This window comes from Phocoena sinus, chromosome 15, assembly GCF_008692025.1.
Source record: "Phocoena sinus isolate mPhoSin1 chromosome 15, mPhoSin1.pri, whole genome shotgun sequence".
NCBI classification, from domain to species: Eukaryota; Metazoa; Chordata; class Mammalia; order Artiodactyla; family Phocoenidae; genus Phocoena; species Phocoena sinus.
Genome location: NC_045777.1, coordinates 390,765 through 403,876, shown reverse-complemented (window position 1 = coordinate 403,876; position 13,112 = coordinate 390,765). Strand labels below are relative to the sequence as shown.

General features: G+C 57.7%; 1 protein-coding gene across 3 annotated transcripts in view; it reads right to left on the bottom strand.

The window, feature by feature from the left end:
* ZBTB46 (zinc finger and BTB domain containing 46) overlaps positions 1–13,112 on the bottom strand; it is a 57,644-nt gene that overhangs the window by 21,554 nt on the left and 22,978 nt on the right. For 2 of the 3 annotated variants that reach the window (XM_032606170.1, XM_032606171.1), the window contains exon 3: positions 1,019–1,303. The exons of the other annotated variant lie outside the window; for it this stretch is intronic. In XM_032606170.1, coding sequence (XP_032462061.1) covers positions 1,019–1,303 — 285 coding nt within the window. The remainder of the gene's footprint in view (positions 1–1,018; positions 1,304–13,112) is intronic. 3 annotated transcript variants of the gene reach the window in all.

Here is a 13,112-nt window from a genome sequence, read left to right as displayed (position 1 = left end):
GAAGGTGATGCTGTTCTCCACGGTCAGACTTTATTGGCCACAAGCCATTTTCGTCACGAATCCTTAGGATATTTTAGTGCTCGTGAAAATCTTGTTTTTAAGATTAGAGTAAAAATTAAAGACACGCTCCCCAGACCCCCAACACTGGCTGCAGTTTTCCCCCTGCTTCCTTCAGCGGTGCTCAGGGACCCACACACAGCCCCGCCAGCCATACACGCTTGGACCGCAGGGCCCTGGGACAGGGCCCTTGCCACGCCCTCTGCACTCAGAGCCGCCTGTTCTGGGGTGTGTCACTCTGCCCCGAAGAGGAAAACGGGGCCACACCCGACTCTCCCTCACAGACACCAACCCAACAGAGCGTTTCTCTCGGGACGCCGGAGACAGGGTCACACTGCCCCAGACACCCAGGACCCGGGCACCCGGGATGGATGATGTCAGAGCACCCGAGCCGAGGGGGCGTGGCATCCTCCCAGGCCGGCGCCCGGGGAATCCCCGGCCAGCACCGCTGTACCTCATCCGCTCCTTAGGTGACTCCGTTATTTGCTTGTGAGCAACTGCAATATAGCTGGAGACACTCGAGGTGTAAACACAACACCCAAAGCCTTTTTAAATCTCACGTGCCAGCAGCACCGTCTGGTAGAACGCCAGGATCTGCAGCCTGGCCACACTCCCCAGGCGGGAAGAGTCGCACAGGCGGGGGGGGGGGGGGGGGGCGAGGCCAGCAGAGGGAGCCTGAGCCCGTCACGTCCCAAGGCCTCCCCAGCGCAGGGGTCCCTGTCCCAGGCCCGCTCGGCCCAGCACTGGTCAGCCGGCTCAGGGTTTAGGGTTAGATGCCTCGATTTCAAGTATGAACGTTCGCACAGACACTCGGCCGCTTCCCTCCCGTGCCCCGACAGCGCTGCCTCCTCTCCGAAGGCCCCTCGACTGCCACGACCCCCACGCACACACCCTCAGCACGTCCCGTCTCGCACTGAGGCGCGTCGTTCCCGCCCACACTGCGCGCCCGCGCGGCACTTACGGGACAGGGAGTGGGTGCCCTTGGGCAGGTACTCCAGCAGCAGGGAGCTGTCGTCCGCCAGCACGTCGGCCTTGAGGGCCAGCAGGCTGTTCTTACTCATAAGCGCCGCCCGCAGGTTGGCCACCGCGGTGGCCTGGTGCAGCGTGTCGTCCTTCTCCGGGGTGAGGGGGGCTCCCAGGTAGCTGCCTTCTCCTCCCAGGAGCCCCTCGTCCACATGCGCGTAGAGCTCGGGCCTCTCCCCGCGGCTGTCCGAGCTGCTGGCTTCAGCGACGGTCAAGTCGGCGTCTGGGGAGGGAAACACACGTTAGAGACCTCGCCCGCGACTCAGGACCCTCCGAACAGCAAGCAGGCAAGTTTAGGAGAAGCCGGAGCCACGAGCGTCCTGAACCCCAGCGGCCCGGCCTCGAGCCCGATCCCGGCCTGACACGAAGTCCCAGGACAGTGGTGACATCACAGCCAAGACCTCGCGTGGGGCTCAACCCAGAACCCGGGGGAGAGGTGGGCGGGATGGGCGCCCACCCAGGACAGCGGGTCTGCTCCGGGGCTGAACATCTGGGTATTTTCATCCCTCAGAGAAGGGGCAACACTCAAAATGGATCCAAAAGCCCAAACTACACAACTCTTAGGAAAGCTCCGCGGCCTCAGGCTGGGCCACGGGTTCTCGGCTGTGACACCAAAAGCACAAGCACCGAAACAGATTAAACTGGACGTCGCCAAACACTAAACCCCGGAAGGCCTCCAAGGACGCCATCAACACAGTGAGAGGATGCGCGGGAGAGAACATCTGCAAACCGCACGCCTGACACGAGAGCCCGTCTACACACTACAGAGGACTTTACTGCTCCATAAAAGACAAACACCCCAGCTTAAAAGTGGGCGAAGGACATGAACCGGTATTTTCCCGAAGAGGACACACAGACGACCAGCGAGCAGTGCTCGGCGCCGTTCGTCACCAGGGAAACGCAGCTCAGCGCCAGGACGCCGTTCCCACGCCCTCTGCGACGGCTGCCACCCACAAGTGCCAACGGGACGTGGGACCCTGCAGCCCCCCGGGCTGCTGGTAGAGACGTAAAATGATGCGGCCGCGGTGCAAGGGTCCTCCGAGGGTGGACACCAAGTTGCCACGTGGCCCGGCATTTCCACTGGTGGGAGGACGTCCAAGAGGGGTGAGACCCGCGTCCACGCTCAGAGCAACAGCACCTTTGACGCTCAGAAGTGGAGCAGGACGTCCCTGGTGGCGCAGCGGTTGAGAGTCCGCCTGCCGATGCAGGGGACGCGGGTTCGTGCCCCGGTCCCGGAAGATCCCACGTGCCGCGGGGCGGCTGGGCCCTTGAGCCATGGTGAGCCATGGCCGCTGAGCCTGCGCGTCCGGAGCCTGTGCTCCGCGACGGGAGGGGCCACAGCAGTGAGAGGCCCGCGTACCGCAAAAAATAAAACACATAAATAAATAAATAAATGGAAACTGGGTTTGGTTAAAAAAAAATTAAAACAAAAAGAAGTGGAGCAGCCCAAACGCCCACCTGCCGATGAAGGATAAACACAAAGGAATATGATTCAGCCGTAAAAAGGAATGACACACCGGTGCAGCCTACGATGCGGATGGACCTCGGACACGTTACGCCCGGTGAAAGGGACAAATGCTGTCCGAGTGCACTCACGTGAAATACCTAGAAAAGGCAAATCCACGGGGACAGGAGGAGACTGGGAGCTGCCAAGGGCCGGGGGAGATGGAGGGGGCGGGTCTTGGGGTGACTGTTAAGGGTGCAGGTTTCCTTCTGGGGCGATGAACATGTTCTAAAGTCGACTGTGGTGACGGCTACACAGCCCTGTGAATAGACTAGAACCCAGCGAATCACACACTTCAAATGGGTGAGTTGTCAGCAGTGTGAATTACATCTCAAGAAAGCTGCTACTAACAAGAGGATCTGTGACAACCTCTAGCTCAGGGCCGCATATGCAGGACCAGGAGCCTCCTGTACCATCTGGGCCACGGAGGTGCCCCCAGAACGGGCCGGCGCCAGACGGACCCCAGGGAGAGCTGCTGCCTGGCCAGGGCCCCCCTGGAAACAAGTGGTGACTCGAGAAATCAAAACAGAAATGGGAAAGCAAGACCATTCCCGAGAGGAGGGGAAGGCAGGCGGGGGAAAAGGGATGGGCCCCCCTTCTCCTCCCACCCCCAGGCTGTCTTGGGAGGGGGGCAGCGGGGGCACTGGTGGCGGGGGGAAGCTGGGCAGCCTCAAATGTGGGACGGGCCCGTGAGCCAGTCCCGGAAACGACAGGTCCCTCCTCAGAACCCAGGGAAGCAGGGCCCAAGGCTGCGGAAATCAGAGAGACCCCGAACCAGCCTGAGCATCAGGACCGGACACGGCCTCGTGCACCTGGGAAGTGGGGCCAGCAGGTGCCAGGTGGCACCACAGGGGACCCCATGTGGTGGTTCTATGGCTCCTCCCACAAACACATGCTTGGAGGTGAGCGGAGGGCGGTGGCTGGACCGCCCGCTCACAAAGCGCAGGACCCGGTCCACGGAGCCAGGTGTGCAAGGCAAGGACGGCGGGGGCCTGGGGGCGCACGAGCTCCCCGCAGAGACCTGCACGCCAGGGTGGTGCTGAGCGCCGGGGCAAAGACACAGGAGGCTCCGGAAAGCTGAACCGAACATGAAGAGGGCGAGAGCCCGGTGGTCCTCCCCAGGAGACGCGGGAGGACAGAGGGTCTCCTCTGTCCTGAAGGGGCTCAGCCAGCCTGCCCCATGACGGCCCCCAGAGGGCAGAGCGACTTCCGTGACGAGGCCACTCCTTAGCCGCCTTGATGGGTGCACGAGAAAACTCAGACCCAGCCTGCTTCATGGTGCGCCTTCGTGTTGGAGGAAATTACTCGAAGCTGCAGAACCAGAGGGCACGGAGGCAAGAGCCACCATCAGCCAACCCACCAGACTCACCCAAAATGCCTCAGACAGCTTTCACACGACAGCTCGATAATTGCAAGAGACTGGATTTCTGACTGTGGTCCTTGGACAGGAGTCAGGATCAGAACCGAAGAGCCAGGGTAGGCGGAGCCAGGAGCCAGGGCCCCAGGCACCCTGGGGACACATGGCCACTGACCGATGTTTGCAGACACTCCCGAACTGGAAGGGCACATTTGTCCACGCAAGGTGCATAGGAACTGGGTTTTGGGGTGTGGGGTGGGCCCACCTCAGCAGAGCCCCTCAGGTGTCGAGCGCCCTGGGGGCACTAGGGCCCCGGGGAACAGGCTGAGAGATCACAGGGGCCCCGACCAGGGGCGTCACGTCCCACAGGGCAGCTGCCTTCTCCTCCCAGGAGCCCCTCGTCCACATGCGCGTAGAGCTCGGGCCTCTCCCCGCGGCGGTCCAAGCTGCTGGCTTCAGCGACGGTGTCACCGTCCACCACCGGGATGCGTCTCACCTCTCCCCGAGGATACGAGACACTAAGGACACCGTCGAGGTGTAACGCCAGGCTACTGCTGACTGAAGCTCCGGAAGGATACTTTCTTTTTTTCAAGCTATAAGCTTTTCATATTTTCCTGTCAATTCTTAAATGCTATATCAGCACTGACTTTGCATTTCTAGCCACTAAGTGTAGGGATTAAATCAAACTGAGATGAAGGCTTTGCCTCTGTCTGCATGGGCTCCTGTAAGACTTAAGCGGTTCTCAGTTCCGGGGCTGGAAAGGCCAGGATCTGGGTCCAGCAGGGCCCTGTTCCTGGCAGAGGCTGCTTCCTGGCTTGCAGACGGCCACCTCCCCGCTGTCCTCACCTCGGTGGGTGGGCAGACGGAGGGCAGGCTCTGATGCGACACAGATGCCGAGGGCCTCCGTTTAACCTGATGACTTTCTCACCGGCCCCATCTCCAAATACAGCCACACCAGGGTTAGGGATTCAACATATGAATTTAGGGGACACAAACATTCAGCCCATAACAGACTGAAAACTAAAAAACACCAGATTTCAAAACCAAAATTTTAATGAAATTATATTAACAGTTTAAGTTCAAAAGCATGTAAAAGAAATCAAGATTAGCTGAAAGATTCCAACCACATGTGAAAAGCTAAAAGTTGGGTTTCGAAGAAGGATGTCTGGGGTCTGTTACTGAGAACTGCCGTGAAACGGTGAACCGGCTGCTAACTGCCGTGAAACGAGGGGCGGGGGGGGACCGGCAAGCACGAGCCACAGACACACTTCACGGGTCGACGCTCTGAAGATGCTCGTGGGTGAGCGGTGAGGGCCCACGAGAGGTAGGGTGACAGTGAAGGGAATGAAAGCCGTCGACTGAAAAATTCCCACATGAATATTTATGACTCAGGAAAGGTACCACCGTCCAGGGAATCGAGACCAGACACGCCTGCGGTCACTCAGTGTCCTAACCTAGAGCCCTCGCGGGTCCAGTGGAGAGCCAGCTGCACAGCCCCGAGCAGCTCGTGATAGGACACGCGGACATGCTCTCAGCGCCTGAGTGCACCCTCCATCTCCCAAGCCTTGCGGCCTGTCGGCTGAGCACCCAGGTCGAAACTGAAGCCCCCAATTCTGGAAACAGCACTTGGGACGTCTCCCAGTATAGGGATGATACCAGTCAAACGGAGCTTGGAAGGAACTGGTCATTCTGAAGGTGAGAGCTGTGAAGGAGACCAGAAGGGCTAAGGGGACTTGACTCTCCGACGTCATCTTGATGGGCCGGGCACACGCACAAGCACGGCCTAGGGCGCCCCACGCTGGCCGGGTGGGCTCCTGCACTCACTCTGGCATCCACTTTGGAGGTGCAGGGAGACCCAGTTTCCCCAGAATTTCTTGTTCGAATGAGAAAGCGGAGGAAAGTGCCCAGAAGGGAGAAGGTGTGAGGTTGACCCTGGGCCCTCCCAGGTCCTAAGCCTCCTGCCCGGCAGACAGGCTGGGAGCCTGGCGAGGGGCAGGGGGCAGGGGTGGCGCCTGGGGGCACCGGCCAGGCGCCAGGAGAGAGAGCGGGTCCTTCCCAGGCCCTTGCAGACCACAGCCTGACTTCAAAAGGAGGGATTAAGACGATGAGGTCAAAAATGAAATTCTACAAACAGAACAGGGAGTTGAAAGCAATAGTTAACATTGCAACAAATCCTTTCACAGATAAAGAATTTGATGTTACATAAAGCCACAAAATAGGCTCTTACTAGATTATTGTTATCAAAAAAACTAAAACCTTTCCAAACACTCCGTGGGGGCAGGGGGTGGCGCCAGTACAGCTGTCCTACCCGTTAGCAGCAGCGGCTTTCCTTTAGCAACTTGACATTCACGGGTTAAACCCAGACTTCATTTTGTGCCGCTTTCAGGTGGATCTCAGCTGGAGCCGGGAGAGCTGGGAAGCCAGGCTCGGACCTGAGCTTCAGGAACGGCCTCCAGCCTGAGCCATCAGCCACCGTGTGTGACAGGACTGTCCCCAAGTCCCCTCCAGGCAGGGACATCTCCTGAGCGAGGACCCAGGGGCTCCTTCCTTCAGCTGCTGGAGCTCATCCACCAAGTGACGACCCTGAAAACGTCTCATCTAACATTTTACCTCCGAACAGTGACGAACTTAGACTCGGTGACTTAGAAAAACCCTTAAATAGTGAGGTTAAAAAACTGACAGGGACTTCCGTGGTGGTGCAGTGGTTAAGAATCCGCCTGCCAATGCAGGGGACACGGGTTCGAGCCCTGGTCCGGGAAGATCCCACATGCCGCGGAGCAACGAAGCCCGTGTGCCACAACTACTGAGCCTGCGAGCCTGCGCTCTAGAGCCCGCAAGCCACAACTACTGAGTCCGTGTGCCACAACTGCTGAAGCCTCACACCTAGAGCCTGTGCTCCGCAACAAGAGACGCCACCGCAATGAGAAGCCTGTGCACCACGAGGAGTAGCCCCTGCTCGCCACAACTAGAGAAAAGCCCGCGCACAGCAACAAAAACCCAACGCAGCCAAAAATAATAAAATTTTTTTTAAAAATGTGCAGACCCTTTGGGCCAGCAATTCAACTATAAAAAAAAAACAACAACAACTGACAAACCAGGGGCCAGATGAGGTGCGATGGGCTCGACTGGTAGCTGTGGGGCGGTGGACCCCTTCCGGGTCACCTGGTGATGCCACAGGGGGCTTCCTCGTACAGAAGAGACCACGGCGGCTGGACGGGGAGACCAGCCACCAAGACAAGGGACAGAGTGTGTGCAGCCATTTCACACACGCGTGTGATGGCAGGAAATGTCCCCCCACCGACCGCCCAGGGCAGGGGAAAAGGCGCTCAGGGCTTCTTCCCCAGGCTGACCTCTTTTTAATAAACAAGGCAACCAGGATGAAAAATACCAACATCTAACTGTAAAGGGCCAAGTGCTAAACGTAAAGATTGATTCTAGAGCAGAAAGGGGTTTGGGGGGGGGGGGTCCTTCTTCCCGTAAGTGATACATGATAACATTTTGAAAATTTCACTCACTTACAACCTTTAGCTGAAAAGCAGAAAAGAGATTACAATTAAAATAAGCAGACTTTCTAAACAATTAAACTAGAAGACGCTGTGTGAGCTGCAAAGTGGGTAATAAACAGATGATGGAGCAGAGGAGGGAACAAGCCCAGGGCCGGGGGCGATGGGACGGGGGCCGCCTCACCACGAGCGCCTGGTCAAAAGCAGACACTCGGCTTCTAAGATTTCCCCAAATCTCCACTCTTCACGATTCTCAAATACGCTCCCAAGCTGCCTTTGAGAGGCTTCCTGCAGATGTCCCAGCCCAGCCCGCGGCCTCTCATCCAGGGAACAGGCACCCCGCGAACACAGATGTGCAAACAGCAACACAGCGGAACCTTCCGGAAGAGTGGAAACTGCGGGGCCGAGGCTGTCTCCCCGGGTGACTCCACCCTCCTGAGTTACAGCTCAAACCAGACCTTAGTCCTAACTTCCGCTAGATCTCACAAACATTGCAAAATAAAGTTCAAAAAACTGTTGTAATTATGCACTTTGTCCAAAATCTACCTTCTTACTTTATGTGTCTAAGATGTATTATTTCTTAAGTGCTTCTGTATCCAAGTTAAAATCAAGTTACCTCATTTTCTTTAACTACCAAAATGTTTTCACCTCATGGAAGAAATTCTCTTTAATTAAAAAAATATATACAGTTAGTAAGGTAGTTCCATGGGCAGGTGGTATCAGAACAGCTGGACACCACATGCAGAAGGTGACCGTGAAGGTGGACCCCTCGCCTGCCACACGCAAAGATCAACGCGCATCTCAGGCCTGTAGTCACACCCAATCCTCCAGGGGAACCACGGGAGACATCTCTGTGACCTTAGGCAGAGGTCCCTTGGATTAGACCCAAATAGCATGAACCACAAAAGAAAAAAGTTCACATACTGGCCTTCATGAAAATTTAAAATGTGTACACTCTTCAAAAGACACCGTTACAGGAAGAAACGAGCCAAAGGCTGAGAGAGAGTGTTTTCAGAGCACACACCTGACGAAGGACCTGCCACCAGGACACTCGGAGGACGCTCTACTCAGCAGAAGACGCTTCCCCAGGAAGAGGGGTCAATGGCAACTAGGAAACAATGCTCGTTGTCAGAGCGGGACCCCGGCCAGCACAGGGTGCTGGCCGGCCCAGCTCTCAAACCCGCCACCATGCACGGCCCTGAGCAGAGACCGCTCAGAGGAAGACAGGGGAGGCTGGCGAACCCCTGAGAAGACACTCAGAAAACCATAATGAACCTAGGGGCAGGACAGGAATAAAGACGCAGACGTAGAGACTGGACTTGAGGACACGGGATGGGGAAGGGTAAGCTGGGATGAAGTGAGAGAGTGGCATGGACATATATACACTACCAAATGTAAAATAGAGAGCTAGTGGGAAGCAGTTGCATAGCACAGGGAGATCAGCTCGGCGCTTCGTGTCCACCTAGAGGGGTGGGATAGGGAGGGTGGGAGGGAGACGCAAGAGGGAGGGGAATGGGGATATTCGTATGCATATGTCTGATTCACTTTGTTGTACAGCAGAAACTAGCACACCATTGTGAAGCAATTATACTCCAATAAAGATGTTAAAAAGAGAAAGAAAACCGTAAGGAGATGCCCCCACGCCCTCCAGAACCGCTACGATTTAAAAACAAACCAATCCACGGTGTGCGGGACGCTGACACGAGTGTACATCACACACACCCCTGGTTTCTTGCACGCACCCTACCCGACGGCCCAGCAGCCCAGTCCTGGGAGCAATGCAGAGAAATCACACAGATACTCGTCCTGGGACGTTCACGGCAGCTTGATCATAACTGCCAGAAATCACCCAGACAACCCAAACGTCCATCAGCAGGGGTGTTACAGCAGAGAACGGAATAACCTTGGCAGTGAAAGGATGATTGGTGGACGCACGTGGCAGCCTGAGCGAACCCTGAGAGCATGTTGGAAATCGCAGCCAGGGACAGATGAGAAGTTCCCGAGGCTGTGGAGGGAAGCGGCCCGGGGTCCCCTGGTGGTGACTGTGCGGGGCCAGGCTGGTGTCCTGGCCGTGACGCTGACACGTCAGCGTTGGGGGAAGCTACCTAACAGGTGCACGGGCTCTGGCTGCATCACTTCTCACAAGTGACTGCAAATCTGCATCATCTCCAGATGGACACAGGCGGGCACAGCACACCCTGCGTGACGCCCTCCCTCGCGACCCCCAGGCTGGCAGGAGGCGGGGTGGGGTGGGGGGTGTCCAGAGGCTGAGGGGATGTCCTGAGGGGACGTCCGTCATCCAAAGGCACGTGTACGGTGTGGGGAACGCGGGCTCTGGTGAGAGGCGGGCCGGAGGGCCGGGACGAGGTGCTGGTGGCGGCCCTCTGAAATTCAGAGAACGAGGTGGGTTTGGGTGGTAGATGCATAAACATGTGAACACAGCAAGACGTGAGCAGGAGGAGAACCTCAGCGCAGGCAGGCTCACTTGCGTTTTTTCAACTTTTCTGTAAGTGTGAGTATTTCCCCCAATAAAACGGCAGGGAGAGAGACAATAAATTATTCTAACCGTACACTTGAAATCTGTACAGTTTATTTTACTTTTTTTATAAATTTATTTATTTTATTTTGGGCTGCGTTGGGTCTGTGTTGCTGCGCGCAGGCTCTTCTCTAGTTGCGGCGAGCGGGGGCTCCTCTTCGTCGCGGTGCGCGGGCTTCTCATTGCGGTGGCTTCTCTTGTTGCGGAGCACGGGCTCTAGGCGCTCAGGCTTCAGTAGTCGTGGCTCGCGGGCTCTAGAGCACGGGCTTCAGTAGTTGTGGCACGCAGGCTCAATAGCTGTGGCTCGCGGGCTCTAGAGCGCAGGCTCAGTAGTTGTGGCGCACGGGCTTAGTTGCTCTGCGGCATGTGGGATCTTCCCGGACCAGGGCTCGAACCCGTGTCCCCTGCATTGGCAGGCGGGTTCTTAACCACTGCGCCGCCAGGGAAGCCCTGTGCAGTTCATTGAATGTATATCGTACTTAAAACAATAGCAAAGGGAATGGCAGTTTTCACCAAAACACCTCGTTATTATCTGTGTTCCCATGATGGTCCCCATGTGTCTGGGTCCTAATCTCTGTGAACATGTCACCTCACGTGGCAAAAAGGACTTTGCAAGTGGGATGGGAGATCACCCTGCCGGTCCAGGGGTCCCTGTCCACACAAGGGTCCATCTCAGAGGAAGAGGGAGGCATGAGGGCCAGAGCCAGCGAAGGGAATGCGGCACCAGAGCTGAGGTCCGAGCGACACAGGGCCACGGGCCAAGGAACGTGGCGTCTCTGGAAGCTGGAAGAGACCGGGATTCTCCCCTGAGCCCCCAGAAGGATCCGGCCCTGCGAACCGGCGACATCTGGGCGAGAGATAATACAGCTGGGCTGCTTCAAGCCACTACGTCTGCGGTGATTTGTCATAGCGGCAGGAAACAGACACGCCCCTAGAAACACCTCTAGGTCTACACCAGAAACACACATGCCACCAGCACCAGAGGGCATGCACCGAGGGTCCTGGCAGCCAGGCCCGTCAAGGTCAGGACAGAGCCTACGGCTGGGGAAGGGGCGGGCACCCCCGTGGGCTCCGTCAACAGCAGACTGACCGGGAGAAACCAGCACACAGGGGCCGAGTCAGGACACACTAGCTGGGGAGGTGGTCCCCAGGATGGGTGTCGGGGTGTCTGGGGGGTGGGTCATGCCCCCCTTGCCGGCTGAACATCTGGGATTTGACTTAGAAGAGTCAAATGTGTATGTCTGCTTCCATCTTTTAAAAGTTTGATAAAAGCAGCAGCATAAAAGTTTTCAAATGAACAGTTAAAAATTACACTCACAGCTCCTTTTAAAATCTCCATTTAAATGTAAGCTCCCAAGCTGTGCTTTTAAGTGTATGTATATAAATACACGTCTATACAGCAAATACAAAATGTACGAGCATCTCCCCGGGCACTTCAACACAGCCAGAGCCTCCTCGTCCCTGGGAGGTGGGTGCCTGTGGGGCTTCGGTCCCCACCCCGGTCGGCACCCTGGGGGCGTCACTGTCACAGTGTCCAAACATCAGAAGAAAACACACACCTGGCTGAAGAGGACAAAACCCCTCAAATTCAAATCAAAACAGGACCCAGCGAGGTGGCGGCACATCTGGGAACCCGCCTGGAAGCAGCCAAGGCAAGTGGCCTCTGCGCCAGGTCAGCAGGGGGCGCCCGCGAGATCAGGAAGAGCAGAAACGCACCCCGGAGCAAACGAGCCCTTGAAAAGCTGCCAGCCGGCTCTGCCAGCACCAGGGCCCCAGCCAACCCCCACCCCTCTGTCGCGAGCGGAGCCTTGCGGGTCCCGAGCGCGACCGCGGGCCGCGCCCACCTGTCGCCTCCCAGGGGCCCCGCCTTGTCCTGACGCACCCAGACCCAGACCCTCCAGCTCCCTCTCAGGGCGGGGTCGGGGGGTGGCCCCGGGTGACCAGCCTCGGCTCCCACATCTGGATGATGAGAGACCTCAGGGGCTCGGTCTTCAGGAACTGAATTTTCTAGAAAGTCCAGGAACTTCCATTTCATCAGAAAAGAAGCTCCGCTGGCCACTCAGCAGAGCCACAGTGACGAGGATCTCCAGTCCAGGTGGTAACTCGGAAGTGCGGCCTCAGGCCAGGGCTGGGCGGCCAGGGGGGCACAGGCCAAGGGTCTCGGTCAGGGCCGAGCCCCGCCCTCGCCCAGGCCCCGCCCCCAGAGAGCCCGCCCTCCGGGGCCAGCACGAGGCCCCTCCCCCACCCCCCACCTCAGCAGCAGGTACGCTCCCCTCCGGACATACCGCCCCGTGAAGACCACTGCTGGGGTGTCAGGGCAGCAGCTGCCCCCTGACCACGGCCCCAAGGTCGACCAGAGGAATTCCAGGCAATTCCAATCCTTTCTGAAAGGAAAACGTCTCGGGGTACAGCCAAGGGAGGGACTGCCGGCCTGGCTTCAGCCCCAGCATCGGGCTGCGAGGGAAGAGACCCTCCGACCTGGGCAGGGGAGGGCTGGGCCCTGGCCCCAGCAGGACGGCAGCTGCGAGCTTAGAGCACCCACCAGAGTCTCTGGAGGCCACCTGCACGCCCTGAACCCGCTCTGTGGTCCCCACGTACTCTTCAAAATCCCAGGACGCCAGGGTCCACCCTTACCGAGGCTCAGGGATAAACAGTTCCTTCACAAGACCCACACGCTTTATTCTAGCTCAGAACTTTATTTCTGCAGATCCTTTTCGGAACACGTGTGGGATGTCGGGATGGGGCACCTGGGCTCTCCTGACACCAGCTTCTGAACAAGTACAAGCCGTCGCATTGGAGGCTCACGGCCTTGAGATCATAGACAAGGGGCCGAGGCCGGAGCCGGCAGCTACCACGGGCCCGGCCTGTGTCCATCGCACCTGCACGTTTAAACGCCGTTTCCCACAGCTGTAACCCGGAGGTACATTTCAACGGATGTTTTCTTGGAAGCTACTGGGTTAGAAAGCTCTTGGCTGCCTGCTTGGAAGAATCACTTTTAAATGCGAACAGGCCCCAGAGTCCCTGACGCCGAGGTGGGGACACGCAGGGGACAGGGCGGTGGTCCGCTGCAGGGCTGGGCATCAGAGCATCTTCGTCAAGCGCCCTGAATGATCGGCAGGAACCGGCTGACAC